This window comes from Pezoporus wallicus, unplaced genomic scaffold, assembly GCF_028554395.1.
Source record: "Pezoporus wallicus isolate ANWC-B61680 ecotype Strahan unplaced genomic scaffold, APGP_CSIRO_Pwel_v1 contig_13161, whole genome shotgun sequence".
In the NCBI taxonomy this organism is placed as follows: Eukaryota; Metazoa; Chordata; class Aves; order Psittaciformes; family Psittacidae; genus Pezoporus; species Pezoporus wallicus.
Window position 1 is genome coordinate 127,291 of NW_026636983.1, and position 27,585 is coordinate 154,875.

Genomic DNA, 27,585 nt, shown 5'->3' on the forward strand with positions numbered 1-27,585 from the left:
TATTTTCAGCATCCGCTGGAACTCTTCTCTTTAAAAGATTCCCATTGGACATCTTTCAGCTGTAGGTCTTTGGAGGCCTCTTCATTCCCAATCCTGTCTGAATGAAATGATGGGTTTAAAAGGCAGCTCTGCTTCTAACAAAGCAATGTGCATCCACAGCTGGAATTGGCAATCAGCTAATTGGGTCAGATCGTGGAGTGAATGGTTGGACAAAGAGGAAGTGGGGAAGGGAAAGCCGAGTGGTTAATTTGTGGGTAGAAATGGGTAGAAGGACCCAGCAAATGAGTTTTGGTTGTGATTTAGGTAAAGGAATTGGGTTGAGGAGGGTGAGGAGGGACATGTGCTGGGATGTGGGGAGAGGAGCAGGCCCAGCCGTGCTGATGAGGTCACTTTTCTCTGATGTAACACTGCCCAGTGCCAGGAACACATCTGCAAAGGGCTCGAGATGGTTCCTGTCTGAGCAAAATGGGAGCAGGATGTCGGGAAGCTGCCTGCTGTTGCTGCAGTGAGGAATTCAGGCCTCTGCCTGTTCTTCTCCTTGGAGCTGATTCAGGCCTTGCTGCTACAGGAGGTGAGGCTAATCAGGACCCCCTCTGGGGCCAGCAAAGAGAGAAGACGGGCCTGTAGCTGGATGTGGTAGCTAAGGAATCCTTGTGAACTGCATTTGGCTCTCTCTGCTCTTCCACTTTGTCCCCGAGAAACTGGTGGTTTTTCCTTTAACCAGAGAAGTTGACTGTGGATGGGCTGTGTCACTTGGAGAGGGAGAGGAGATGCAGCTTTCAAGTGCCAGGGAAGCAGCGAAGCCATGCAGCTTAGAGCTGGGGGGTGCAATGGCTTAGGGGCATGCTTTTGGGGTGGGTGGCTGAGCTTGTGACTGTTCTCACCCTGTTGAGGAGCAACCCCATCAACACAGCTGCAAGTGACTTCCCTGGTTCCTGCTGAGCAATTTGAGGCTGTCAGATTGCAGCAGGCACAGACCACAGGAAGGGAACAACAAACCAGCAGCCCACCCCAGCATCACCTCCAGCACGGGGAAGGACGCCGCGGTGGTGACATCCTCACTAGGCTCCTGTACGGTGGTGCTGCTGCTGCCTCTGCTGTCAATGTCAGCAGGGGGAGGGGATCTCTTCCTTGAGTGGTTTGGTTCTGGCAGTCCCTGCAATGTTTGAGCTGTCACAACAGGGAAGGTTCCCAAGGAAGCCGCTCTCTGAACAGGAGCTGGCTGGGTGCCTGCTATTTGCAGGCTCTGCGATGAGCTGGGGTTGGAAGGGGAGGTAACTGCATCCCCGCAGGCTCAGCTCCAGCCATGGTGCTGTTGGGCTTCCACAGACTCACATGGGTGCTTGGTCTGGGCAGAGTGGATGGACTCCCCTTCAGAAAGACTCCTGTGTGCTGGCACCTGCACTGAGCAGGCAAACGTTTTCTGTGTCCTGAGAATGCTCTGGCCCAACAGGAGGTAGAGCCGCGTCCTGGCAGACAACGGTGGCAAGTTGCTGGCAGAAGTGGGAGTGAAACCTTTTGTTTCTCACATGAGAGATTGCAGAGGCAATGATGGCAGCATTCCTGCTCCCTCCATCGATCCAGCCTTGGCGGTAGGCAGGAGAGCTGCAATCAAAAGCCCGACCTTTCATTTTATGCATGGAGAACTTCTTACCTGCTCTCCCCTCCCTGTCGTGTCCACTCCCCCACCACTACCCCCCTAGCCCCCCCGCAGTTCCTTTCCCAACTGCAGCTATTTTTCCCTGCTGACTTCAGGTGTTTTGTATTCTGCTTCGATCAATAGGCACAGAGCAGCGGCAGCTTCCCAGTTGTCACTAGGAAGACCCTGCTGGCAGCTACAGCTCACCCCTTTTTTCTGCCAGTGCGATGCTAGGGATGGAGAGCCCTTCTGCTCGCCTGACAAACAAAGCTGTGCAGTACAGGAGTGCTGCAGTGGTTTGTGTTATTGCTATTTGTATGATTTCCTGTCATTCGAGCCTGAGGAAGTGTTCTCCCTGTGCTCCAGCAGCTGCCTTTGCCTTCCTGCCCTTGGCTGAGGAGGGAATGAGCTGCACTGCCCCTGCCCATGCAGTGAGGCCGCACTGCAGGGAGACGTGTCCTGCTGTGGCTGTTGGCATTGTCCTTGCTGCATGGCTTTGCCAAGGGAGCTGCTCCCTGGTGATAGGCTGCTGAGCAGCCTCCGAAACACAAGCAGGAAGAGCAAATCCGTTGCCTAATCTGAGGGCCGTGCCAGGCCCACATGAGCTGATGTGAACATTGGCCCCATTCATGGGTTTTTAACAGTCTCTGATATTTATGTTAGCCCCGAGCAAATCAATGTAAGGATTTTTCCTCACCGAACAGAAAGTGTTCACTTGAAATACAAACAACTTCTGTGTGCATCTTCCAGCCCAAGTGCCACAATGGGAAGTGTCTATCAGGAGCCAAAGCACCAGGCATGGCTTTGTGCTCAAGTGCCTGCCTTTCCTCAGCGTTCTCTCCTTTGGAACTGGACTGGTTTGTGCGTTCCCTCATGCTCCCGTTTCCAGGAGCACAATCTCAGGCTCTTGATCGATTCTTGATGCAGTGACAGGTCCTGCTGCAATGATGCCCGTGCTGCAGCTGGACCTGGGGCACTCATGGCTCTGCTTCCACCCAGCAGCTCCTTCCCTCTTGGAAGCACTGTCCTAAAACATGGGCTACACTAGGAAATAAAGTGGGATGTTAGGAAATGTCATCTGCAGTGCTTTACTAAGCCAGTTGTGTTGAAGCCTGAGTACTCCTACAACAGACAGTGTGTGTATTGAGGGCGTGCAGGCCACCTCTGGCCTGTCAGCCAGCCCTTCCTACTGCCATTCCCAGCTCCACAGGGGCATCCCCTTTGAGGCTTTCGAGCTGGAAGCTTCACTGGTATGTAATGCAGCCTCAGAACAGCGAGTGCGTTGATGAATGGGGACGGGTGGACTTGGTTTCATCATTGAGCAAAGGCAGGTACGGGAAAACAGAACTCTTGGCTGAAGGAGCTGCATGGGAGGAGAGCCCGGCCGTGTGTGGGAACCAGCCAAGGTGCGGGTGAGCAGAACCGCTGGGCTTGGCGCTGGGAACTCCACAGCCATGGCGGAGCTGGGCACTGCAGCCCCAGGGCTCCGGGCAGAGGGCAGGAGCCAAGGAGCGCACGGCAGGACGCGATGGGAGCAGGGGCCGTCCTCCCTCTTCTTCCCCCTCCCGCAGCACGTTGTCCCTGCTGGGTGAACCCACTTCTCCCTGCGCAGTTTGACCCCAGCCACCAAAGCAACGGTTGGGTTCCTAACCCGCCTCTCCCTGCCCTCTGCGGTCCCCTCTGAGCGGGTTCGTCCCCTTCGGCTCTACGGAGGAGCCACGCGGAGCCGCCCCGCGGGGCAGGGGGGTCCCGGTGCTGCCCCCCACGGGCCGGGCCGCGCCGCGCACTTCCTGGTTACCGCCCGTGCCCGCAGCGAGCGCGGTCTCCAGGAAGTGACGGCCCGCGGCGGGCAGGGCCGCGCCCGGGGATGGCGGAAGCGGAGGCCAAGATGAAGCAGTTCGGCGGCGGGGCCGGGGCCGGGCTGGAGGCGGAGCGCGGCCGCTTCCCGTACTGCGTGGTGTGGACCCCGATCCCCGTCCTCACGTGAGTGCGGGGGTAACCGGGGAGCGGGGCTGCTGGGGCCGGTCTGAGCGCGGCACTCGTGAGGGGTCAGGAGGCGCCTCGCGGAGCTTCCCGGTTCCCTCCTGCGGGATGACTCGGGTGTAAACCGCGGCGTTGGGACCGAGAGGCTCGGGTTTGCCCTGCCTCTTGCCCTCCGGTGCCAGCGAGGTGATGGAGTTGGCTGAGCCAGAGAGGGAAGTCAGGTACGAGATGTGGTGTGTGGGTGCCAGGGTTGGGAATGGTGCTGTTAAACCGGGGGGGGGGGGAAGCTGCAGTTTCCCTGTTGGTGTTTCCCATCCGGCCACAAACCAGCTTTGTTTTTACCTCTTTTCAGTGGCTTAGGATTCCCACCTTGGTCTGTTTTTCCAAAGCTTTTATCCCTGCTGGGACTGCTGAAGAGAGCTGTCCTGCTGTCATTCACATGGCATCGTGTCTGTGGGTTCATCCCCTGATGAATAGGGGCATCTTCTTCTTGATACGGTTTTGCAGCAGGAATGTCAGTGTTATACTCAACAAGAGCTCTGTTTTCTCCCTCTGGCACTTCCTGGCATCCTTGGAGACTTGAAAGAGTGTTGAGAGGAGAGTTAGGAGAAGCGAGAAGTGTCCCCTCTGAAGTGCTGTAACAGTATTATATCCAGCCATGCCTTCTTGCACAGGTGGGGAGGAGAAAGTCTGAAACAACGGGATCATTTAGGGGAGGGAATGCTCTCCCTGGAGCCAGGATCCCTGGTTTCTGCCTGGGGCTCTTGCATCTGGTTTGCTGTTCGAGCTCTCAGCCACATATAATGTGTTAACTGGGCCTGTCTGTGCCATGCCATGCGGCTGGGTGTGCTCTGGGCACCAGCTGCATGCCCTCGGTGTGATCGGGGGGCACACACCTCAGGTGATGGTTGGTTCTTGCTTCCACAGATGGCTCTTCCCAATCATCGGCCACATGGGGATCTGCACATCCACTGGAGTCATTCGGGACTTCGCGGGGCCGTACTTTGTCTCAGTGAGTAGGTGATGGATGCTCAGTGGGTAAATGATGGATGCAGGTGCTCAAGCAGAAGCTGTGCTTGAGCAGCTCCTCACCTTCACTGGTGTAATTACAGTAACGTGAGGAGTAGAAGCCACCTTCCAAATTCCTCACCGTAGTAACAATCGTGCTGCTTGGCACCAGGTATGTGCTAATCCTCGAAGCTGCTTTGTAGTCCAGTGGACTTTACCAGTAAGGTTATAGTTCAGTGGATTTTAAAAGTAAGGGAGTTTTAATTTGGGATAATTAATGCTCTGAATAACTTGGGACATTTAACAAAGCATTAACAGTTGAAATCAAGGAAAAGTTAGGGAACAAAGCATTTCTACTGTAAAGCTAGGTGGTGTCACCATGTCTAGAGTATAAATATACTTGTGCCGAGGAGTATGAAAGCAATTGAAACCTAAATCCAGACACACAAATGAGAGGCTGCTGAGGCAATGTGGCAGCTTCCTCACTAAGTGGTGGTGGGCTGGGATATGGGCTTCCAGCAAGAGGCATGCCGTGGATCTTGTGCTGCCTTCTATCCTCTTGAGACGGTTTTCCTCTTTTCTAGGAAGACAACATGGCATTTGGGAAGCCAGTGAAGTAAGTGCTGCTGTTGGTTCTCATCAAACTAACCAACTAACCTGCAGAAGTTAATGGGCTTTGGGGGGAGGTGAAGAGGTGCCTGGGTTTTGTGTGCCTGTCAGAGCAGGTTTACACTTTGAATAGCCAGAAGGTTTCCTATGCTGGGATGTGAAAGCAGTCCAGAGCTTTGTCTGCGCCCCAGAGATCTGAATGTTTTCTCGGCTACAAAGATGCTCCAAGGGCTAGGAGATAGACAGAGAGCTGAGCTGGGGCAGCCTGGAGAAGAGAAGGCTCCTGAAGGGGAGACCTCAGAGCAGCTCCAGTGCCTGAAGGGGCTGCAGGAAAGCTGGAGAGGGGCTTTGGACAAGGGATGTAGGGACAGGCCAAGGGGAATGGCTTTAACCTGCCAGAGGGGAGACTGAGATGAGCTCTTAGGCAGAAGCTCTTCCCTGTGAGGGTGCTGAGGCGCTGGCACAGGGTGCCCAGAGAAGCTGTGGCTGCCCCATCCCTGGCAGTGTTCAAGGCCAGGTTGGACACGGGCTTGGAGCAAGCTGCTCCAGTGGAAGGGGTCCCTGCCCGTGGCAGGGGTTGGGGCTAGAGGAGCTTTAAGGTCCCTTCAATACAGACCAGGCTGGGATTTGATGACTCTTGAGGCTGTGGATTTCTCTTAAGTTCATTGAGCATCTTCCTGCTGGGGAGAGCAGGAAGTTGTGAAGGTGCAGCACTGATGTGAAGGGATCTGTTCTCATACTTCCAGGTACTGGAAACTGGATCCCAGCAAAGTATACTCCACCGGTTCCAATGCCTGGGACACGGCTGTCCACGATGCCTCAGAGGAGTACAAGCACCGAATGGTACGGCTCTAAGTGATGATGCCCTGGCTGTGTGTGGAGGGAAGTCTCAAGAACGGGGTTTCTAATGCTGTGCCCCTTTCTGTGTTCCAGCACAACCTCTGTTGTGATAACTGCCATTCTCACGTAGCTCTGGCCTTAAACCTGATGAGATACGATAACAGCACCTCCTGGAACATGGTGAAACTCTGCTTCTTCTCCCTGCTCTATGGGAAGTATGTGAGGTGAGTGGAGGAGCAGCCTGATTCAGCAGTCACAGGAATTGTTTCTTTCCTTCTTCCAGGCCCTGTAAAGCATCAGCCTGTCCTGGGGAGAAGGGAGAACCACCTCTCCCCACAACATGTGGAGGTGTTGCTGGTAGGTGATGCTGTCACTGCCAGTTCTTAGGAGAAGAACCAGGAGTGCACCAGATGCTGCTCCCAAAATACTGTATCTTGCCGCTCATTTATGGCACTTGGAATTTGGGAAATGCTCACTAAAGCAGATCCTCCCCTTGTGTTGTCCCTTGGCTGGGGTAGGTCAGAACATAAGGTCACAGCATAGTTTCTCTCCAAGGGTTACTGGTTTCTCTTCCCTGTTGTCTTGGTTAAATACAGCAGCAGTCACAGGGCTTCATGTTTGGTGCTCTTCTGTCCCTGCTCCTGTCCACAGGTTTGAAAGGTGCTGGTCTCTGCCCTGAATTGAAGCTGGAAGCTCCCTTTTGTCTTTCTCTGCTCATTTCCCATGTTTAAACACTTCCCCTCTGTCCTGTTTTGCAGCATAGGGGGATTTGTGAAGACCTGGCTGCCCTTTGTCCTCTTCTTGGGGGTGATTGTGACCGTGGTTCTCACTCTTCATTTGCGGTGATGGCAGCTCTGAACTCCCCATTCCATGGGCACCCAAAGGAAGAGACTGACCAATGCAGAGAGGTGGAGGCCTGGCACTCTGGGAGGAGTTTTCCAGGGAAGGTGGCAGCTCCACTCTGTTGTAAACAGCTCCTCTTGAAGCTTCTTTTTCCTCCTGTTTTTGTTCTGTTGGTGGCATCTCCCAGCGGCAGGGCTTCCGCAGCCGCCTGCTCTCTCTCTTGCTGCAGTCTGGTAGGTAGGGACGCAGCCAGGAGAGGGGAGGGACGTGTGGGCACCTTCCTTTCATCACCACGTACAGCCACAAGGCAAACCCTGCCTCCTGGTTCAGGAGCACAAGATGCCCCTTGTAAGGTTCTCTCTGGTTGCTTCCTCTGAGCAGAGGTCATCAGATGCTTCCTCAATCTGCACCAAGGAGCTGTTGTCTCCCTGTTGCACATTTCCAGGTGGAGGTGTGGGGTTCCTCCTGGGGACGTGTGGTGCTGCAGCACCCCACTGGTGACAGGAAGGTGGTGATGCTCCTCTGAGGAGCACTCTGTGGCAGGGCCAGTTCATCTCGTCCTGCTGGGGAGCTCAGGAAGGCAGCAAAGTCCATCCACCAGCTTGGTACGGTGCAGGGCAGGCTGCAGGCTTCCAATGGCCTCTTGCAGAGCTGGGAGCCTCCTGCTGAGTCCCTTTTAGCTTGTGCCAGAGAACACAGAGCATCCCTGCTTCTCCCTGTGCTCGGGGCAGCTCAGGTTGTCATTACACTGCTCACCAGCCACTTTCCTTCCCTTTGCTCCCCTGCCCTTTGTGTGTTGCAGCATTACTGAACCTGCAGAGGCGGCTGGAGCAGCAGGTACATGTCTCTGGGAGGCTCAGGGTAGGGGGTTTGAAAGCATCCTGAGACCTGGGGCCATCAGAGCTTAACGGAAGAGGTGAAGGGATTGGAAGATACCCATGTTCTGGTTGGGTTTTGCAGCATTAAACTGGGGCCCTGGGTTCCTTGTGACTGGTTCCAGGGTGGTGCACAAGCTGTGAAGTGCTTTGCAGGACTGGCTTTGATGTGAGAGATGCTGCTCTGGCAGCATCAAGGGGCTGATGGCCCTTTGAAGCCCTGGATGGGACAGGACAGGTAGTAGGGGTATAGCTCCAGGTCTCCTATGGAGAAGTTCTGGCCTCAGATGCTGCTTTTTGGGGGCTCTGAGCCAGGCAGCCTGTTACAGACGTGTGGCTAAAGGGTGATGTGCAGTTGAGCAGGGCCCCCAGAATGCAGAGGGAAGAAAACAGCTTTCCCAACTCCTCCAGCCCTGTGGGAGGGATGGGAACCCCTCTTTGACTGCTCCATCCCTGCATTTCCTCCTTTTTCTCAGTCACCTTCACATACCCCCTTCTCCTCAGCATCCCGCTGTGTCACCTGGTGCTCCCTGTTGTGGAGTGGGTGAAGATGCACAGACCTCACTGCATGGACCTGGAGCTGAAGCAGAGGTTGGTGCCTGCTCTGTGCAGTCATGCCAAGCCTGTGTGGAGAGCAAGCCTGAGGGCACTGGGCCTAGCGCTGATGAGGAAGCCAAGCTCTTGATCAAAGAGAACCTTGTGATGAAAGGGTGGTGTCTGGAGGTGTCTCCCAGCTCCCCTGCCTCGCTCTGGTAAAGCACCCCAGGACGAGCCAGTTGAACAGGAGGGATTGGTCCTTTGCCTCTGCTCTTGATGTGAGTCTGATTCCTCAGTGACCTGCCAAGGATGTGCTCAGAGCCCCTGGCCCCAGGGCTGGAGCCTCTTACACCATAGCAATAACCTCGAGTCTCAGTGTCTCACACGTGGGGTCAGTGTGGTATCAATGCGAGCGTTGCCAAAGCTGAGACCTGGAGCTGAGACCGGGGCTGCAGCCACATTCCCGGCTCCTGGCATTCCCAAAGCTGCATTCAGTGCCATTCCCCACCTCCTCCTTTGCCTCCTCATGCTTGAACCAGAGCTGGGTTCCATTGGAGACTCCTCGAGCAGCAGCAGATGGGCTCGGAGCAGGATGGAGGCTGCTGGGGAGGAGGGCAGCGCTTCACCCATGTCCTGGCTCTGCAGCCATCCTGCTTCCAGCAGCAGAGATGGAAGGAATGGCATCCAAAGGGAACACCAAAGCCCAGAGCTGGGGTACCACAAAGCGCTTGGGCTGGTTGGGTTCTTCCTGTCGCTGTGACTGTGTGGGGAGTGTGCCGCTTCCTCTGGTGCGGGAGGTGGATGAGGAGCATCTTCTCCGTGCAGCTCCCCTCATCTCACCACTGCCTCCTTGCAGTGCCCCCCCTGCACAAGCCACGTTAAAGCTTCCCGCTGTCCCTCCTCTCTGCCCGTGGCTGTTGGGCAGAGCTCTGGCCTTGTGGTTGCCCTCCAGTCATTCCCTCCTCCTCTGTTCTCCTGCTGCCTGCGGGGCGCTGGATCCCTCTGTCAATATTGAAACTGCTTCTGTGCTTTCAGCATCCGGGGTGGGGAATAAACTCGTTTCTGTGATGTCTCCAAGTGCTTCAAGACTCTTCCTCCTCCCAGCACTCAGCCAGGAGCAGGGTTGATGTTCCCCCTTTCCCATTCCTCTCCTGCCCCAAGGAATGGAGTCTGGGGACAGGAGGGGCCCAAGTGCCACAGTGCAGGGGCTCTGCACTGGCCTCCCTGTTCTGTTCCCTGCCAGCACAGGAGCAGGAGCCAGGCGGGATGTGCAGATCCAGCCCTGTGTTCCCTGCTCCCAGCAGGATACCCCTGCCTGGCCTGGGAGTGCGGGAGCTGGGCCTTGGAGCACTGCACTGATTGCTGCTGCTGCAGCCGTGTTTCTGTTCCGACCCATGGCCAGAAGCCAAAGCTGTGCGGAGTGGGAAGAGCAGCCGGGAATGGGGTTGTGGATAAGGCTCAGGCGTGGAATGGAGCAGCCATGTCACAGCCACCACCTGGATCCAATCCTGCTCAGCCCCTCCCTGCATCCGAACCACGCTGCGGGTTACACGGAAGCAGCTGGGATAGTCACACTCAGCACCCGGTTGTGCCCGGGGCCTGGGACACGAGATCCTGCTCCTCATTCCCTCTCCTACAGCCCAGACTGGGAGGACACTGCTGGGAGCCAGGGAGGAGGCCGGGACGCGGGATCCATCCCAATGTGCTGCAGGGAACCAGATCAGTGCGAGGGAGCCTTGTGCCCTCCACATGCGATGGTGCTGCCTGACCACCCCCCCGCTCCTGTGGGCTGGGGCTGCTTTAGCACAGAGAGAGGGGCTGGGGGTACCCATGGGATAGGAGATGTGGGGCTGGGGGGTACCCATGGGCCAGCCCATTCCAGCCCAGTTCAGCTCATTCCAGCCCAGTGCAGCCCAGTGCACCATGGCGGGGGGGGGGGGTAGTTGGGGGTCTGTCTCCTCTCGCCCTGCCTGTGGGGGGGCTGCATTGGATCCCTCCATGGTCCATCCCCCCCATCGCAGCTCGCTATTGCAAAGCAGGACGGTCCCCCCTCCCCCCGCGGCTCACGGGGAGGTTGGACTGGTTGGACTGGTGCGGGGGGGCCGGATGCAGCACCCTGCCGCCTGCACCCACTGCTGGTGCCGCTCAGTTCCGGGGGGGGAGCACCCCCAGAGCGGGGCCGGTGACCGGAGACCGGCGGCGGCATCGTCCCAGTGACACCGGTAACGTGTGTGTGTGTGTGTGTGTGTGTGTATGTGTGTGTGTGTGTGTGTGTGTGTGTGTGCGCGCGTGTGTGTATATATGCGTGTGTCTGTATGTGTGTGTGTGTCTGTATGTGTGTCTGTATGTGTGTGTGTGTCTGTATGTGTGTCTGTATGTGTGTGTGTGTCTGTATGTGTGCGTGTATGTGTGTGTGTTTCTGTGTGTCTGTATGTGTGTGTGTCTGTATGTGTGCGTGTATGTGTGTGTGTGTGTGTGTGTGTGTCTCTGTGTGTGTGTGTCTCTGTGTGTGTCTGTATGTGTGTGTGTGTGTCTGTATGTGTGTGTGTGTGTGTGTGTGTCTGTGTGTGTGTCTGTATGTGTGTGTGTGTGTGTATGTGTGTGTGTGTGTGTGTGTGTCTGTATGTGTGTGTGTGTCTGTATGTGTGCGTGTGTGTCTGTGTGTGTGCGTGTCTGTGTGTGTGTGTGTATGTATAGTGTGTGTGTGTGTGTGTCTGTGTGTATGTGTGTGTGTGTGTGTGTGTGTGTGTGTGTGTGTCTGTGTGTGTGTGTGTGTATGTGTGTGTGTGTGTGTGTGTGCGTGTATGTGTGTGTGTGTGTATGTGTGTGTGTGTGTATGTGTGTGTGTGTGTGTGTGTGTGTGTGTGTGTGTGTGTGTGTGTGTGTGTGTGTGTGTGTGTGTGTGTGTGTGTGTGTGTGTGTGTGTGTGTGTGTGTGTGTGTGTCTGTATGTGTGTGTGTGTGTCTGTATGTGTGCGTGTCTGTGTGTGTGTGTGTATGCGTGTGTCCGACCCCCCCAGTGCTGGGTGCAGGGTGTGGGTAGGGACATGGGGCGGTGCTCCTGGAAGGGGCGACGGGTACTGTGGGCACACCGGGATGGGGAAGGGGGTCCCGGGGGGCACACAGGGATGTGGGGAGGGGGATTGGGGTGTCCTTGGCAGCGCAATGAGATGGGGTGGGGTGGGATTGGGGCGTCTTGGTGGACAGGCACGTGGGGGTGCTCCTTGGGAGATACGGGCTGGGGTGGGAAGGCCGCGGGGAGGGTCCGGGGTTCTCTACCTGTCCCTGTGCAGACACGCCAGTCCCGCTCCCCAGGGCTGGGGGAGGCGCACCCATGGGGCTGGGGACCCACAGGGCTTAGTAAGGGCAGCCGTGGGGCTGGGACAGGACCCTCTATAGGGCTGGGGCCGCTGGTGTCCAAGCCCCATGGTGACAGTGGGTGCTTGCAGGGTCCCCAAGGAGCTGTTGAGTGGGGGGGGGGGAGGGGGGAGGCAGGACTGATCCTGCCCCACCGCTGCTGCAATATCCTGCCCTCATTGGGCAGCACTTCCCCAGCGCTGGGGACAGGAAGGGCAGCAGTGGGGTGATGCACGACCCCCCTGGCACCCGACACCCCGAGAGCTGTCACGAGCTGAGTCCGGTCTCAGCCTGGTTCGGCCCCAGCGCCCTTTACCCGTTGTGGCGTCCGAGGGGACCCGTGGGAAAGCAGCAGGGCCGGAGCAAACACCCTTGGCAAACATGGGCAGATCCTGGCACGGGGCCTGGCAGCAGGAGGAGCTCCCTGAGCTTTCCCATGGGATTGCTCCTGCTCTTGGCACTCTCCGTTCGTCCCAGCTGGGGGTGTTTTGGGGCGCAATGTGAGTGTGTTCATGCCAGGTTCTCCCCATCTCTCTGCAGAGGGTCAGGATGGTTCCCACCCCAAAGCATCCCCAAGGTCTCTCTCCAGATGTTGGCATCGCTGGTGCATGCCAAGTGCACTGAGTGCCCCACATCCCAGCACCCACCCAGGCCAGCACCCCGGGGTGCCCCCATCCCCACCATGGAGCTGGGTGCTGAGCTGCTGCTGGACCTGAGCTTCCTAACGGAGGAGGAGCGCTGCGCCATCGCCGAGGTGCTGCGGCGGGACTGGGTGCTGCGCCAGCGCGAGGAGGGGCGCATCAGGTGAGGGGGGGTTCCCTGCCTGTGTCACCCTTGGGGACACCCCAGGAGCAGCCAGGCTGGAGAAGGAGGCACCCATTGATCCCATCGGGTGATGCTATTGGGGGCCCCAACCCTGGACCAGCCCTGGGGGCTCCATCAGGTGAGGGGGATGGTGGGCATGGGGATGGTGGGCATGGGGATGGTGGGCATGGGGATGGGGATGGTGGGGATGGTGAGGATGGTGGGGATGGGGTCCATGGCAGCAGTGGGGGGGGCCCAACGCTGCCTCTGCCAGCAGTGAGCTCCGCAGGTCGGTGTCAGACCTGTCACAGTTGTGGACCCTCACCGGGGACTGGTTCTGTGATGCCCGTGCCCAGCGCCACCGGCACCATCACCTGGGCTCTGACCTCGTCCGTGCCTCCATCCGGCGCAGGAGGCGGCCCCAAGGTCAGTGATGGATGGGATGGGATGAGATGGGATGGGATTGGGTGGGATGGGATGGGATGAGATAGGATGGGATGGGGTGGAATGGGATGGGATGGGGTGAGATGGGATGGGATTGGGTGGGATGGGATGGGATAGGATGGGATGGGGTGGAATGGGATGGGGTGGAATGGGATGGGATGGGGTGAGATGGGATGGGATGAGTTAGGGTGGAATAGGATGGGATGGGATGGGGCAGGATGGGATGAGATGGGTGAGATGGAGTGGGATGGGATGAGATAGGGTGGGATGGGATGGGATTGGGTGGGATTGGGTGGGATGGGATGAGATGAGATGGGATGGGATGGGACGGGATGGGATGGGATGGGATGGGATGGGATGGGATTGGGTGGGATGGGATGGGATGAGATGGGTGAGATGGAGTGTGATGGGATGAGATGGGGTGAGCTGAGGTGGGATGGGATGAGAGGGGATGGGATGGGGTGGGATGGGTGAGATGGAGTGGGATAGGATGGGATGGGGTGGGATGGGATGGGACGGGATGGGGCAGTATGGGATGGGGTGAGATGGGATGGGATGAGATGAGATAGGGTGGGATGGGATGGGATTGGGTGGGATGGGATGAGATGGGATGGGATGGGGCTGGATGGGATGAGATGGGTGAGATGGAGTGGGATGGGATGAGATGGGATGGGAAGGGATGGGATGGGATGGGGTGGGATGGGGCTGGATGGGATGAGATGGATGACATGGAGTGGGATGGGATGAGATGGGATGGGATAGGGTGGGATGGGATGGGGTGGGATGGGATGGGACGGGATGGGGCAGTATGGGATGGGGTGAGATGGGATGGGATGAGATAGGGTGGGATGGGATTGGGTGGGATGGGATGAGATGGGATGGGATGGGGCTGGATGGGATGAGATGGGTGAGATGGAGTGGGATGGGATGAGATGGGATGGGAAGGGATGGGATGGGATGGGGTGGGATGGGGCTGGATGGGATAAGATGGATGGGATGGGGTGGGATGGGATGAGATGGGATGGGATAGGGTGGGATGGGATGGGATGGGATGAGATGGAGTGGGATGGGATGGGATGGGATGGGATGGGATGGGGTGGGATGGGATGGGATGGGATGGGATGGGATGGGGTGGGATGGGATGGGATGAGATGGGATGGGATGGGATAGGATGGGATGGGGTGGGATGGGATGGGATGGGATGAGGTGGAATGAGATGGGATGGGATGGGATGGGATGGGATGGGATGGGATGGGGTGGGATGGGATGAGGTGGGATGAGATGGGATAGGATGGGATGGGATGAGATGAGGTGGGGTGCGATGGGACAGGATGGGGGAACACTGGGGCCGTGTCCATCCCTCTGAGGTCCCCGATGTCACCTGGAGCAGGGGAACCGGAGCACGGCCCCAGCCTGGAGGCCATTGCTGAGCCACTGGTGGAGGAGAAGGAGGATGATGATAGTGGGGGGGAGCCGGAGGAGAGGTGAGAGTGGGAGCTCCTATGGGTACCGTGGGGTGCCTGGGGGGGTCTGGAGGTAGGAGCAGAGCCCACAGTGAAGGGGGTGGCTCTGGTGTCTGTCCGCTGTCCCGGTGTCTGTCTGCCCTCCACGTGAGGGGGGGTGTCTCTGGGGATGTGGGGATGGGGGGGGAGCTCTTTAGCCTCATGCCTTAATGAGAGACGCTAATGATGGCCTTTCCTCACAGGCCCCTTACAGAGGTGCAGGCAGCAGCAGCGCCCCAGGTTGGTGGCTGGGGGGCAGGGGGTACCTGATGCCCTGGTGATGGGCTCGGTCAGTGCCTGGGTCAGCCTGGTGCCATAGCCCTGGGGCTGCAGCGTCACTCAGGAGGGAGCTGCCTTTGGGGTGTCCCATGGGATGTCCCTCATGTGATGTCCTCAGATACCCAGAGGGGAGCAAGGTGGGGAGAGGTGTGCCCATTGTCACCATGTCTGTGCCATCCCGCAGCCCAGCCCCACAGCCCCAGCTCTGGAGGGGACCCCAGGGCCGCTGCAGCAGGGAGACAGCCCCCTGCGGGAGCAGCACATCCCAGCCCAGCCAGGTACCTGTGATGGGGGCAGCCCCTCCCAGCCCCACATCATCACTTCCTCTTGCCAAAAGAGGGAACCCCCTCTCCTATCCATGGGGGAGCTCCAATCCACCCCATTCCCTTGCAGGTGACACAGTCAATGGGAGACCCTTGGGCACATCCAGCACAGAGGAAGATGAGGAGGAGCCCCACTCTGCACGCTGTGGCCTTGATGCTGGGGAGGTGGGATGGTGGGACTTGGGCTGGGTGTTTATGGGACTATATAGGTCTCTATGGGGCTGAGGAGACTGTCTGGGGGTGCAAAGTCAGCATGGCACGGGTGCTGGGTGCCTTCAGGAGCCCAGACTGAGGATGGACTGCAGGGGGGGGCCCTCACCCCTCTTTGCTTTGCATTGCCAGGGGCTGGGGACCCCCCTGACGGTGTCCCCACAGAACGGCCACGCTCCCCGAAGCAGCCTCCTGAGCACCAGCTCTTCCGTGTCCAGCCTCAGCTCCTCGACGGTATGGGGCTGGAGGGGTGGTGTGTCTGTATGGGTATGGGTATGGCTATGTGCATGTGCATGTGTATGGGTATGGGTATGGGTGTGTGCATGTGCATGTGCATGGGTATGTGCATGGGTATGTGCATGCATATGTGCATATGTATGGGTATGTGCATGCGTATGTGCATGTGTATGGGTATGTGCATGGGTGTGGGTGTGGGTATGTGCATGTATATGGGTATAGGTATGGGTATGGGTATGGGTATGGGGGGAGTCACCTCTCCAGCCCCCTCGCCCTGTCCCCCGCAGCTCAGCAGCAGCCTGATGAGCCTGTACAGCGAGGGTGAGCTGGGCAGGGTGCCCGTGAGGGGCTGTGTCCAGTTCTCCCTGCGCTACGACCCGGCCAGGACGGAGCTGCAGGTCCATGTGCTGCGGTGCCGGGAGCTGGCCGAGGCCAAGAAGCAGCGGTCGGACCCGTGAGTGCTGCAGCAGCCCCCAGCAGGGATGCCCGCGGGGGGGACCTGGTGCATCCTCACCTCGTCCCTTGGCTCCAGGTACATCAAGACGTACCTGCTGCCGGACAAGTCCAACCGCAGCAAGCGCAAGACCACGGTGCGCAAGAGGAGCTTGGACCCCATCTTCAATGAGACCCTCAAGGTTTGGGGTGTCCCTGGTTTCGGGGGGGGTGCATGGCTGCAGGGGGTGACCTCACCCTGCCTGTGTGTCCCCGCACCAGTACAAGCTGGAGAAGAGGGACCTGCAGGGCCGGACCCTGAACCTCTCGGTGTGGCACCACGACAGCCTGGGCAGGAACCTCTTCCTGGGAGAGGTGGAAATCGCTTTGGGCACCTGGGACTGGGACAACACCGGCCCCGAGTGGTTCAGCCTCCAGCCACGGGTGAGCCCCCAGACCCTCAGTCCAGCACCCCCAGACCCAGACCCAGCCCAGCACCCCCATCCACAGCGCCCCATAACAGCCCCATCCTCCCCAGACGCCCGTCTCCTCGGATGGCCTCGCCAGCCGGGGCAGCCTCAACTTGGCACTGAAGTTCATCCCTGCCGGCTTGGAAGGTGAGAGGGGCCCATGGGTGCTTGGGGCAGTCAGGACCGGCGGGGGATCCCTGACCCCTCTCGCCCGTAGGCAGGGGGCTGCCACCCACAGGTGAGCTGCACATCTGGGTGAAGGATGCTCAGAGCCTCGTCCCCCTGCAGGGCGGCACCGTGGATGCCTTTGTGCAGTGGTAAGGGGATGAAGGCGCCCTTGAGGGGCACCTCTAGGTGCTGGTGGGGTGTGTGTGTCCCTCACCCTGCTGTCACCCCAGCTATGTGCTGCCAGATGACTCCAAGGCGAGCCGGCAGAAGACGCGGGTGGTGAAGCGGAGCCTCAACCCGCTCTTTAACCACACCATGGTGTACGATGGCTTCCAAGCCAAGGACCTGGCCGAGGCGTGCGCCGAGTTCACCCTTTGGCACCATGAAGCCTTTGCCAAGCGCCAGCTTGGTGGCATCCGGCTCAGCCTGGGCACCGGTGAGCAGGGAATAGCTGTGGGTGCCCGCCGTGCTGTGACAGGGGGTGACACGGTGATCTCTCCATAGGGAGCAGCTATGGGCTACCCGTGGGCTGGATGGACTCCACAGCGGAGGAGCGGGGGGTGTGGGGCCGTCTGCTGCAGCAGCCCGGGCAATGGGTCGAAGCTCTCCTACCCCTCCGGACCAACCTTGTCCCCAGGGCATAGCCTCCGGCCCCACGGTGGGGGGCAGAGCTGAGCCCAGAGCATCACTGCGGGGCTGGGCTCTGTGCCCCATAGCAGCAATGAAGTGGCACCGGAGGGCTCATGTGGTGGCTCTTTATTGCAGTGCGAACCGGACCCTCACTTCTCCCTCCAGTGTGGGGCTGGGGACACCTCCTCCGCGCCCCACTGCTGCCGCTGCGGGGCTGTCCCCTCCACCACTGCCCCGTGTGTTCCCCACGGAATGGTGCTGAGCACCGGGAGAGGCGGTGTCCTGCGCTGAGCTGCCCCGTTCCTTGTGGGGAGACCCCGCACCGGGCTGCCCCGTTCCCTCCCGGATTGCTTCCCACCGGGGCCGGTTCGCACCGGGCGGGTCCGTCCCTTCCATGGGGCTCCGCTTCCCCACGGCCGGGCCTGGGTCCGGCCTCACCGCATCCTGCGCCCCAGCGGCACGGGTGGCAAAGGGCCGGTTGTGAAACAGGAGCGAGGGGAAGGGGAAGCGGTGGCACCCGGGGCATGTCCCAGCTTCTGGGCGGGGTGAAGGGCCGGGCAGCACCCCCGTACCCCCACTGCATCCCCCTGGGCATGGTGAGCCCTGGGAAGGGTCCCAGGGGACAGGGACAGGGATGGAAGTGGCCGGTGGGACCAGCGGGGAGCACAGGAGCTGGACATGGGGCTGTGACCCGTGGTCCTGAAGGGAAGGACTCGCTCCATGGTGACGTGCAGGGGACACGCTGGGGCAGCACATGCAGCGGAGGCACCCTCCAATGTCCCCAGTGCAGGTACAGGTTTGGCACCCACTGCTCGGGCTCTGGGGGTGACAATGGGTGACAAGGACACGGACACCAGGAATAGGAGGAAAATCCTTTATTGGGTCTCTGTCCCCTCTGTGCCAGAGTCCCCCTGCTGCCAGCCATGGCCGTACGCCCTCTGATGCCCCCAGGGCTTGGATTTAGGGCTGGATGGAGCCCCTGTGCCTGGCTGCACCCCCCTACCGACAAGCCTGGAGCACCCACTGGGTGATAAGTCCCACCCTGGTGCCTCCCAGGGCAGAGCCAGTTGCATAGTTGTGATGTGGAGCCCTGTGGGGCCCTGTGCCTGTGGACGGGGACAGTCCTGCAGCAGCAGGGATGCAGGCAGCAGGCAAGGATGCAGGCAGCAGGCAGGGATGCAGGCAGCAGGCAGGGATGCAGGCAGCAATGCACCGGCCTCTTCTCTGCCTGCCCCATGGAGGACGAGGGCAGCACCTCCCCAGCCCGATGGCCTCAGATCCTGGTGCAGTGGACAAAGAGCAGGCAGCAGAAAGGGCCCGGGTGGATTTGCCGGGGGGGGGGGGGATGCTGGGCCAGGGTCCATCCCTTTGCAGCCCCCCCAGGGAGTGGGATGAAGGGAGGGTACCAAAGTGCGGTGGCAAAGCCATGGGGAAGGGCTGGTCCTGCACCGAAGAGGAGCGATGGGGGCACTTACTGTACCCCCCCCCCGGCTACACCCCCCGGACATGAGACAGATGCCACCTCACAGAGTTTAATTGGGGCAGCCCTAGCTACAGGTGTCACCCCACAGCACACAGCACGCACCCCCCCAGACAGCACACAGACACGGGGGGACCCCCCAAACACCCCACAGCAAGATAGAGGCACAGCAAAAGCACACAGCAAGACCCCTCTGGGGTGAGCCCCATGGCTGAGGGGAGGCAATGGGGCAGGGGATGCCCAGGGTGGGGAGGGGACACAGATGTGCCAAGGGTCCGGGCACTGGCTCCATCCAGGCGCTCCATATGGGGGGGACAAGGGGGGGACCCCCTTTTCCTTCCTGCACTAACAACTCCCAGGAAAACAGCAAACGAGTTGGGAAACACCCCCCATGCACACCAGGAGAGGGACCACGACACCCCCCGGCTTCCCCACAGGTAGGGGTGAGGGAAGGGTGAAGCTCTGCGGGTGCAGGTCCCCATTGCCACCAGCACCCAGGACCTACTGGTTGTCCTCTCTGGCAGCGTGAAAGGAAAGAGAGATGGGGCACGGCCCCCCCCCCCACTGTTAGACATTAGACACAGTGAGCCCCATGGCACAGGGGTGAGCCCCCCACCTTGGCTCAGCCAGGGTCCCCGCACTCCCTATGGGGCTCAGAGGCAGGATGTGGCCAGGCAGCAACAAACTGAGGACACCATGGAGGGGACAGGCAAGGGAGGATGGAGCCCCTCAACCCCCAAAATCCCCCCCCCCCTCCCCCAACACAATGGGGATGGACACAAACAGCCACAGGAGACACCACTGAGGACACGGCCACAGACCCCCCCAGCTGACCCCCACTTTGGACCATGTGGGATCCCCCCTCCATCCCCGAGGGCCTTACAGTGTTTGGTAGGTGCTGTCCTTGGACTTGATGAACTTAATGATGAAGAAGACCACAGCCTGGATGCTGAGCACCAGCACAATGCCACCGATGAAGCTAGCCGTGTCGAAGCCAGGAGGGTGGAACTCGGGGCTGCCCGTCAATGGGGCGCTGGTGCTGGTGGTCCCTAATGGACATCAGGGATGGGGGGGTTATGGGTGCTGTTGGCATCCATGGGTACCCATGCTCCTGCCAAGGAGAGGGGATTCGGGGTCCATCTGGACCCCAGTGGCTCCATGGGGAGGGATGGTCCCAGCACGTGGGCGCAGGGACAGGCTCAGCCCCTTCCAATGCTGGAGCAGCACACGGGAGAGGAGCCAGCGGCAAAAGGAGCCCGGTGGGATCAATAATTCAGAGGGCTCCGGGCTTCGGTTACCGGCTGTAATGAGCCCAGTGCTCTCCAGTTCCCATTTCCTGGAAGAGGCTCCTGCTCCATGCCCAGCCCCTGCTCCAGACGTGTGTCTTCCCAGCAGGGCTGGTTCCTGGTGGGCTGCAGGGTATGACACCCCTGGCCGCATCCTGCCACCGCTGCAGCATTGCTTAGGGCAGAGGGGGGCGCAGGGACAGTGCTGTGACATGGGGGCAGTGCTGGTACCTTGAAGCTCCGTGGATGCAGCTCCAAGGGCGGCTCTGCTCATACATGGAGGGAAGCAGCTTGTCCCATCCCACTGTCCCCTGGGGCACCCGGACCCCCCAGCCCAGCCCAGCACCCCAGACCCACTCACTCGGTGCATGTGTCGTTGTTGGCTCCTTGCCATGGGACCGTGGAGGCTCTTCAGTATGGGACTTCAGCGCTGCCGGAGGATGGAGCAGAGGGAAAAGGATGTCACGGGGTATCGCTACATCCCATTTCCTTGTGCCAGGGTGGGATCTCATCCCCACAGCCCTGGCACCCCCAGCAGCAGGGTGCTGCTGGGTCTGGGGGTGCTGCTGGGGTTACCTCGGCACTGGGTGCTGGTGTTGTAGAGCACACAGGTTTCCCTCACGGCCCCCCCTCTCCGCACGCAGCTCCCCTTCTCTGCGGGAAGAGGAGCAGGGTTTTCCTAAGGAACCCCCCAGTGAGGGTTTGGGATGAGGAGAGCACATTCCCAGGGGTGGGCACCCATCTGGGAGTCACCTCCCATAGGGAAAAGCCCCATAGAACGGCTTTGTAAACAGCTCTTTTCCCCCATCTCCATCACTTGGTGCTGCTCCACTCACATCTCCAGGGAGGGTTCCCAGAGCTGTCCCAAGCCCAGCATAGCCGCTGGATCCCCTGCTCCCACAGGATGGGTCAGAGGAGATGAACATTGGCCATGGGAAGCAGCGCGGCCCAGCCCAGCAGCAGGGGCTGGGGGAGCCCCTCAGTGCCCCAGCCCCAACCCAAGCCCCTCACCTGGCTCCTCGGGGGTCGCACAGCGCACCCAGACGCAGTCGGTGCTGTTGTGTGAGCTGGGGCTGCCCGTGCAGGTCTCACAGAGCTCCAGCTCGCTGCACCCTCCTGCCAAGGCCAGGGGAAGGGGTGAGGCAGGGCCAGCACCCGTCCCCCCTCAGCCGGGATGGGGCTGGACCCTCTGCTCCATGAAGGAAGACTCCTTAGGGTGCAGCAGGAGGGATGAGGACACCTCTCACAGCATCAACCCCATGAAACTCATCCCAGGATGAAGGTGCATCTGGAGCACCTCTACAGAGGGAGTACCATGCACCCCACAGCACCCAGGGCCACGCAGGGCTCACCCCATCGCCCCAGCCATGAGTCACTTGGGTGCTCTGAGGTGCCCTGCCTTGTGCTCATCATTAATTTACAGCGCTGTCACAGGGAGGCTGCAGTGGGGAGCTGTGCCCGGGCCCTGCCTGCACCTCGCTGCATCCCACGCCTGTGCTGGCACCATCCTGGAGTCAGCTGAGGTCCATCCCCACCCTGGACATGATCCCCCCCGCCCAGGGCTCGCACCCTGTCCCAAGGGGTCTTTTGCCACACTGGGACCATCCCAACCTTGTTCTCGCTTCCCCCCATCCCCTCCATGCAGTGAGTTTCCCACCACACCACTCCTTTGGGGTGCACAGGTCCCGGCCCCCCCCCCCCCCCCCCAGCCGGTAGGGCCATGCCCACTGATAGAAGCCTTTGCCTTCTCCCAAAGCAAAGGGGGTCACTGGTGGCACAAGGCATGGAGTGGGATGCTGCGGACACAATGCATGGCGGGGGGCACAGCGCGGGTGTCCCCCCCTCAGCATTGCCGGGAGCCAATGGGGAAGTGGGACTTTGTTCACGCGGGTTTCAGGCAGGTTTGGGATTGAAGTTATTTTTATCGTGGCAGGCGCAGGAGCAGACGTTGGAGCCCAGCGCTGGCAGCTCCCGCTCCTGCCCTCAGGTGTGGGGAGGGAGGGGAACGAAACGGGGGCAGGCGAGGGCAGCCCCGGCCCGGGGGTGCGCTGGGACACGTCACGGTGGAAATGCCCCCCCCGAGCAGCGGGAGGATGGAGCCGGGGGGGGGGGTGTCAAAGGCAATTCCCACCCAGAGTTACCCGCACCCGGAGCAGGAGGGTGCTGGCTCTCAACCTGCCCACAGCCACGAACCCCCACCCCCCGCACCCCGCTTGTCCCTCACTGGGGGGACCCCTCCAAGCCCTGTGGGGGTTCCAGTCCCCCGAGTTCCCTCTCCTCAAACCCGGAACCAACCGCTGGAAGGGGGCTCCCCATGGCGGATGGGGGGAGGTCCCGCGGGGTTGAGGAGTGAGGGGAGCAAAAAAGACCCCCCCAAAAAGTTCATCTGTCCCAAAGCTGCCAACTCCTCCCGCTCACCCCCGCCGCCCCGGCCGTACCTGCGCGGGAGGGCGCTGGGCGCTGCGCCCATAGCAGCGCGCACAGCAGCGCGCAGCGCAACGGCGAGGCCATGGCCAGCGGGAGGTGCCGGGTGCGGAGCGCAGGGAGAGCGGAGCGGAGCCGCGGGAAGATGCGCGCCCGCGGGAGGCGGCCCCGCGGGAGGGGAGAGGGGGGGTGCGGGAAGGGGCGGCCCCGTCCCTCCTGGTCCCGCCCCGCTCCGCCCCGGGAGGCCCGGGCACGGCGAGGGGAGCTCCGGCCGTGCCTCCCCCCGTTATCCCCCGCTGTCCTCCCATCATCGTCCCGTCGTGTGCGCGCCGCAGTGACCGTGGGGAAGCCCCTGTCCCGGGGGGGCTGCACCCTGGGCGCGCAGTGCACGCACTGCACTGGATGCACTGCACACACTGCTCACTGTGTGCGCACTGCCCTCACCGCACGTGGTGTGTGCCCTACACACACTGCTCACTGCCTGTGCACTGCACTCACTGCATGCCCTGCACACTGCCTGTGCACTGCGCTGTGCTCACTGCACTCACTGCATGCCCTGCACACTGCCTGTGCACTGTGCTGTGTTCACTGCACTCACTGCATGCCCTGCACACTGCCTGTTTCTGCACACCCTGTGCACTGCACACCCTGCACACTGCACTCACTGCATGCCCTGCACACTGCCTGTGCACTGCACACCCTGCGCACTGCACACCCTGCACACTGCACTCACTGCATGCCCTGCACACTGCCTGTGCACTGCACGCCCTGCGCACTGCACACCCTGCGCACTGCACACCCTGCACACTGCACTCACTGCATGCCCTGCACACTGCCTGTGCACTGCACACCCTGCGCACTGCACACTGCCTGCACACTGCACGCACTGCACACCTTGCACACTGCCTGCGCACTGCACAGCCTGCGCGTACTGCACGCACTGCCTGCAGGCTGCACTCAGTGCAGTGACCGAGCACTGCACTCACCGCATACGCCCCCCAGAGCCGCTCCATCTCTCTCCGTGCCCGGGGCACCGCGACCCTCCCAGCGGTGCCTCCGCCGGTCCCACCCGGAGCTGCGGGTGGGAACCGGGCGCGTTCAGCACCGCGAACAGCTCCGGCCGGGCCGGGCCGAGCCGGGCCCCGTCCCTCCCCCGGCGGCTCCCGACCGCCGCAGGGTCCCGCCCCGGTCCCATCCTGCTTTGGCAGCGGGGCCGGGCTAAACCCGCCCCCCCCAGGGATGCTCAGCGCCGGGCTTCGAGGAACCGAAGAGGGGGGAAACGTCCCGGCACCGTCCCGGGGGTGAGGACGCCTCTTCCCCCTCCTCCTCCTCCTCGCTGCCAGCCGCCTTCCCGAACCAACCCCCCCCCCCCCCCCCCCCGCCCCACTCCAGCCCTTCCCGCTTCTCCCGTCCATGAATTATTTATCCCTCATGGGAAAGCCGCGGCGGAAGGTGGGGGTGGTGGTGATGCTGAACCCCACTTTGTGCTGGGGCGGGGGAGCCCCCGTTTCTCCCCGGGCCGCCCCCTTCACATCCCGTGGAACCCCCAAACCTCTGCAGCGCGGGGGAGGCACAAGGGACGACCCCTCCTCTGCATGGACGCGTCGGGGGTCCCCGGGTGGGCCGGTGGGGGACAAGGGTGGACGTAGGAGGGACGCGGGGGCGGCGGGGGGCCGGGGGGGGCTCTGTTTTTATGAATGAGCTGCTCCAGCCCCGATGCGATTACTATGCGGCGCACCTCACAGAGCGCTGATTGGCTCCGGCGCGTCATTGACGTCACAGAAGGAGAACGGAGGGGGGGGGGCGATGAGTCAACCCCCTCCCCATCACCCCCAATTCGCCCCCCCCCGGCGGGGCTCGGTCACTATAAGTCGGCAGCGCCCATGGCAGCGGCGCCCGGGGCCGGGCTGAGCATCCCGGCAGGTGAGTGACCGGCACCGGGATGTGGGGGCACCGGGGTGTGGGGGGCACCGGGATGTGGGGGGCACCGGGGTGTGGGGGGCACCGGGATGTGTCCAGGGAGGGAGTAAAGGGGGATTCCCCCTGTTGGGGGGCTGATGGTGGGGCTGGGATGGGGCCGATCTCATTCAGCTGCTGTTAGGGTTTCCATCAGTTGGGTCCCGAAGCCCCAGGGATGGGCAGTGGAGGGGTGTAGGTCCTGTGTTTATCCACCCAAACCGTGCAGTGCCCAAGCCCCTGCAGGCAGAGCGCTCGGGGGTAGGGGGATGTGTTGTGCCCCCCCCCCCCCCAGTTCATATATTGGTTTTATTTGCTTGCAAATGAATTAAAACCAACCAGACGCCCCCTCCAGGAGTGAACACCCCTCAACACACAGCGCTCTGTCCCCCTCCTGGGGACAACTTGGGGGGGGGCACCCTGGGTCTGGTGTCCCCCCAGAAGTTGGAACTAGATGAGCTTTAAGCTCCCTTCCAACCCAAGCCAGTGGGTGGCTCTATGAAAGGACCCTGCCTGGACGTGGGGTGACAGCATGGGCACACAGTGGGCCGTGGTGTGGGTGGTGGGCACTGAGGGGCTGCCCTTGTTCTCCACCAGCATGATGGGGGAACAGCCCCCCAACTCCAGCGAGAGCCATCGAAGCTGGTTGGTGGCCAAGAACAGCAGCAGCAGCTCCTTAGACTTGGAGTCTGTGGTGCAACCCCTTGCCTTGAACCCGTGGGATGTTGTCCTCTGCATCTCCGGGACCATCATCTCCTGTGAGAACGCCATTGTGGTGGTGGTGATCTTCTACAGCCCAGCTTTCCGGGCTCCCATGTTCCTCCTCATCGGCAGCTTGGCCACAGCGGACCTTCTGGCTGGGTTGGGTTTGATCCTGCACTTTGCCTTTGTCTACTTCATCCCATCGGAGGTGATCAGCCTGCTCACCATGGGGCTCCTGGTCACCTCCTTCATTGCCAGCGTCAGTAGCTTGCTGGCCATCACCATCGACCGCTACCTGTCCCTCTACAACGCCCTGACCTACTACTCGGAGAGGACAGTGACCAGGACTTACCTCATGTTGATCCTCACCTGGGGAGCCTCCATTTGCTATGGGCTCCTGCCCATCATGGGCTGGAACTGCCTGAAGGAGCCCTCTGCCTGCAGCATCGTCAAGCCCTTGACGAAGAACCACCTCATCATCCTCTCGGTCTCCTTCTTCATGGTGTTTGCGGTGATGCTGCAGCTCTACATGCAGATCTGTAGGCTCATCCGCCACCATGCCCACCAGATTGCTGTCCAGAGACACTTCCTGGCCACTTCCCACTATGTCACCACCCGGAAGGGCATTGCCACCTTGGCCATCATCCTGGGCACTTTCGCCTCGTGCTGGCTGCCCTTTGCCATCTACTGCCTGCTGGGGGATCACAGCTACCCTGCCCTCTACACCTATGCCACCCTCCTCCCCGCCACCTACAACTCCATGATCAACCCCATCATCTACGCCTTCAGGAACCAGGAGATCCAGAGAGTGCTGTGGGCCGTGTGCTGCGGGTGCTTGTCCTCCACCGTGCCCTTCCGCTCCTGCTCCCCCAGTGACGTCTGACACAGCCCGGCCCTGTCAGCCCCCTTCTCACCCCCTTGGAATCAGGCAGCTCTTCACAACCCCGTCCTTTTGGGCTTCTCCTCTCCGATTTCCCCACTTTTTGAGGTGACCAGAGAGAAAAGCATATTTTCTAGCCATGATATATATATGGAGTGGGGGAATCCTCATAGTTGCTTTACATCTGTTGATGATGCTTTATTTTTCTAAGGGGGGATGCTCATTCACCTCGTTTTACAGCCTCGTTTTCTACATCAGAGAATGAATCTATTTTGTACATATGGGGCGTCTCAAACCCACCCCATCTCCCATCCATCCGCTTATTTATTAGCTTTAATTAGCACCCAATGTGATTTGAACACCTCCCTCCTGCTGGCTCAGCGCTGCGGGCTGCTGCCCTCTAGTGCTCGCTGCCTTTGGGTCCCCCCCCTCGCAACGCTCCCCTGCCAGTGCCTTTGCACTGGGGCTGCATTCGCACATGGGGGTGATGGGGACCCTGCGGTGGGTGCTCACAGTGAGGGGGGGGGATGCTTCTTGTTTACAGCCGCTGGGGATGGGGGGAATAAAAGTGCTTTGGGATACGAGGAGCTGCTGTTGCTGATGGGATGGGGGGGGCTTCGGGGGGTGAGGGGTCCTATGTTGTCACCCCACACCCAGGAAGTCTTCACATAGAGCCATAGGTTCGGGGTGAAGGGAGCTTGAAGGTTTCCTGCAGCCCCTTCAGGCCCTGGAGCTGCTCTCAGGTCTCCCCTTCAGGAGCCTTCTCTTCTCCAGGCTGCCCCAGCCCAGCTCTCTCAGCCTGGCTCCAGAGCAGAGCTGCTCCAGCCCTCGCAGCAGCTCCGTGGCTCCAACAGCTCCACATCCCCCTTCTTTTCCTTGCTCCTGGTTCAGAAATCCCAAGCGACAGCACTTCCCCCTCCCATCACATCCTGTTAGCAGGAGCCGGCCCCTGGGAAGCCTTCGCCATCCTCATCCTCATGGCACCCAGCAGGCAGAGGGGCCGCATCCAGCCTGGGGCTGTTAGTGCTGCCTCCATCACACCCCAGCCCTGCTCCCGGTGCAAGGATCCCATGGCTTATGATGCAGGAGGCAGAGCTCAGATGAGATGTGAGATTCCCATCACTGCTGCCCATGCCACAAGGTTAACAATGGCAAAGCTAATTAGGGCAGCTCAGCCTCTCTGTGCCCCACAGCCCCCCCACGCCCCTGCCCAGCCCATCAGGAAGCAGAACTGAGTGCTGTGATGGGGTTATGGCAGCAAAGCATCAAGATGGGGAGATGGGGCTGGGCTCAGCGCTGGGAACAGGGAATTGGGGGGTCCCACAGTCCCCACTGAGGCTGAGTCCAGGAGAAAGAGGCAAAGCTCAGGGGTTGAAGCCCCCCATGTCCTGGGGCTGAGCTGAGGCCCATCCATCCACCCACGAACCCATCCATCCCTCATCCCTCTCTCAGCAGTGAGAGGTGCTGTGATTGATTCCCAGCCCTGCTTTAGTCACAGGCAGTTGGTACCTGCCACCTCCCATGAGCACTGGGCGACACCGGTGCTGGCTGCAGGCATGGGGGTGAAGGCAGCACCATGCATGGCTGCTGGTGGGATGGGATGGGGTGGGTGGTGGCATGGGGTCCCCAAACTCACCTGGGGGACAGCCCGGCATCAAAAGCCCCCCC

General features: G+C 60.6%; 4 protein-coding genes across 6 annotated transcripts; 3 read left to right on the forward strand and 1 right to left on the reverse strand.

The window, feature by feature from the left end:
* Positions 1 to 3,465: 3,465 nt before the first annotated feature.
* Positions 3,466 to 9,090, forward strand: TMEM222 (transmembrane protein 222). The gene is made up of 6 exons (XM_057402461.1): positions 3,466 to 3,622; positions 4,550 to 4,634; positions 5,215 to 5,246; positions 5,986 to 6,082; positions 6,173 to 6,303; positions 6,838 to 9,090. The coding sequence occupies exons 1-6, from the start codon at positions 3,507 to 3,509 to the stop codon at positions 6,923 to 6,925; spliced, it is 549 nt and encodes a 182-aa protein (XP_057258444.1). The 5' UTR covers positions 3,466 to 3,506; the 3' UTR covers positions 6,926 to 9,090.
* Positions 9,091 to 12,231: 3,141 nt separating this feature from the next.
* SYTL1 (synaptotagmin like 1) lies at positions 12,232 to 17,300 on the forward strand. Its single transcript, XM_057402452.1, has 14 exons — positions 12,232 to 12,494; positions 12,772 to 12,920; positions 14,329 to 14,422; positions 14,644 to 14,680; positions 14,904 to 14,997; positions 15,113 to 15,207; positions 15,385 to 15,486; positions 15,777 to 15,943; positions 16,022 to 16,124; positions 16,204 to 16,365; positions 16,460 to 16,538; positions 16,609 to 16,708; positions 16,790 to 16,995; positions 17,064 to 17,300. Exons 1-14 carry the CDS (start codon positions 12,280 to 12,282, stop codon positions 17,201 to 17,203), a joined length of 1,743 nt encoding a protein of 580 aa, XP_057258435.1. The 5' UTR covers positions 12,232 to 12,279; the 3' UTR covers positions 17,204 to 17,300.
* A 1,052-nt stretch (positions 17,301 to 18,352) lies between these two features.
* On the reverse strand, positions 18,353 to 22,466 carry CD164L2 (CD164 molecule like 2). Of its 2 annotated transcripts, none has more exons than XM_057402465.1 (6): positions 22,394 to 22,466; positions 20,967 to 21,071; positions 20,532 to 20,609; positions 20,317 to 20,385; positions 19,553 to 19,718; positions 18,353 to 18,469 (listed from the first exon to the last, which is right to left on the reverse strand). In XM_057402465.1, the coding sequence occupies exons 1-6, from the start codon at positions 22,464 to 22,466 to the stop codon at positions 18,463 to 18,465; spliced, it is 498 nt and encodes a 165-aa protein (XP_057258448.1). In that variant the 3' UTR covers positions 18,353 to 18,462. The 2 variants fall into 2 exon arrangements, with proteins under 2 accessions (XP_057258448.1, XP_057258447.1); XM_057402464.1 differs by lacking the exon at positions 18,353 to 18,469 and adding an exon at positions 18,607 to 19,186.
* A 1,728-nt stretch (positions 22,467 to 24,194) lies between these two features.
* Positions 24,195 to 26,173, forward strand: GPR3 (G protein-coupled receptor 3). 2 transcript variants are annotated; one of them, XM_057402463.1, is made up of 2 exons: positions 24,195 to 24,302; positions 24,933 to 26,172. In XM_057402463.1, exon 2 carries the CDS (start codon positions 24,934 to 24,936, stop codon positions 25,918 to 25,920), a length of 987 nt encoding a protein of 328 aa, XP_057258446.1. In that variant the 5' UTR covers positions 24,195 to 24,302; position 24,933; the 3' UTR covers positions 25,921 to 26,172. The 2 variants fall into 2 exon arrangements, with proteins under 2 accessions (XP_057258446.1, XP_057258445.1); XM_057402462.1 differs by lacking the exon at positions 24,195 to 24,302 and having other exon boundaries at positions 24,728 to 26,173.
* Positions 26,174 to 27,585: the final 1,412 nt, after the last annotated feature.

What these genes read in the sequence shown, in the direction of transcription:
- SYTL1 (XM_057402452.1), top strand. Translation starts at nt 12,280, where the DNA reads ATGTTGGCATCGCTGGTGCATGCCAAGTGCACTGAGTGCCCCACATCC. An exon ending in GGGGGGGAGCCGGAGGAGAG is followed by an intron (nt 14,423 to 14,643) that starts GTGAGAGTGGGA and finishes CTTTCCTCACAG; the next exon opens with GCCCCTTACAGAGGTGCAGG. An exon ending in AAGAAGCAGCGGTCGGACCC is followed by an intron (nt 15,944 to 16,021) that starts GTGAGTGCTGCA and finishes CCTTGGCTCCAG; the next exon opens with GTACATCAAGACGTACCTGC.
- GPR3 (XM_057402462.1), top strand. Translation starts at nt 24,868, where the DNA reads ATGGGCACACAGTGGGCCGTGGTGTGGGTGGTGGGCACTGAGGGGCTG.
- TMEM222 (XM_057402461.1), top strand. Translation starts at nt 3,507, where the DNA reads ATGGCGGAAGCGGAGGCCAAGATGAAGCAGTTCGGCGGCGGGGCCGGG. An exon ending in CGGGGCCGTACTTTGTCTCA is followed by an intron (nt 4,635 to 5,214) that starts GTGAGTAGGTGA and finishes CCTCTTTTCTAG; the next exon opens with GAAGACAACATGGCATTTGG. An exon ending in GCATTTGGGAAGCCAGTGAA is followed by an intron (nt 5,247 to 5,985) that starts GTAAGTGCTGCT and finishes TCATACTTCCAG; the next exon opens with GTACTGGAAACTGGATCCCA.
- CD164L2 (XM_057402464.1), bottom strand. Translation starts at nt 22,466, where the DNA reads ATGGCCTCGCCGTTGCGCTGCGCGCTGCTGTGCGCGCTGCTATGGGCG. An exon ending in CACCAGCACCCAGTGCCGAG is followed by an intron (nt 20,386 to 20,531) that starts GTAACCCCAGCA and finishes ATCCTCCGGCAG; the next exon opens with CGCTGAAGTCCCATACTGAA. An exon ending in AACAACGACACATGCACCGA is followed by an intron (nt 19,719 to 20,316) that starts GTGAGTGGGTCT and finishes GATGTCCATTAG; the next exon opens with GGACCACCAGCACCAGCGCC.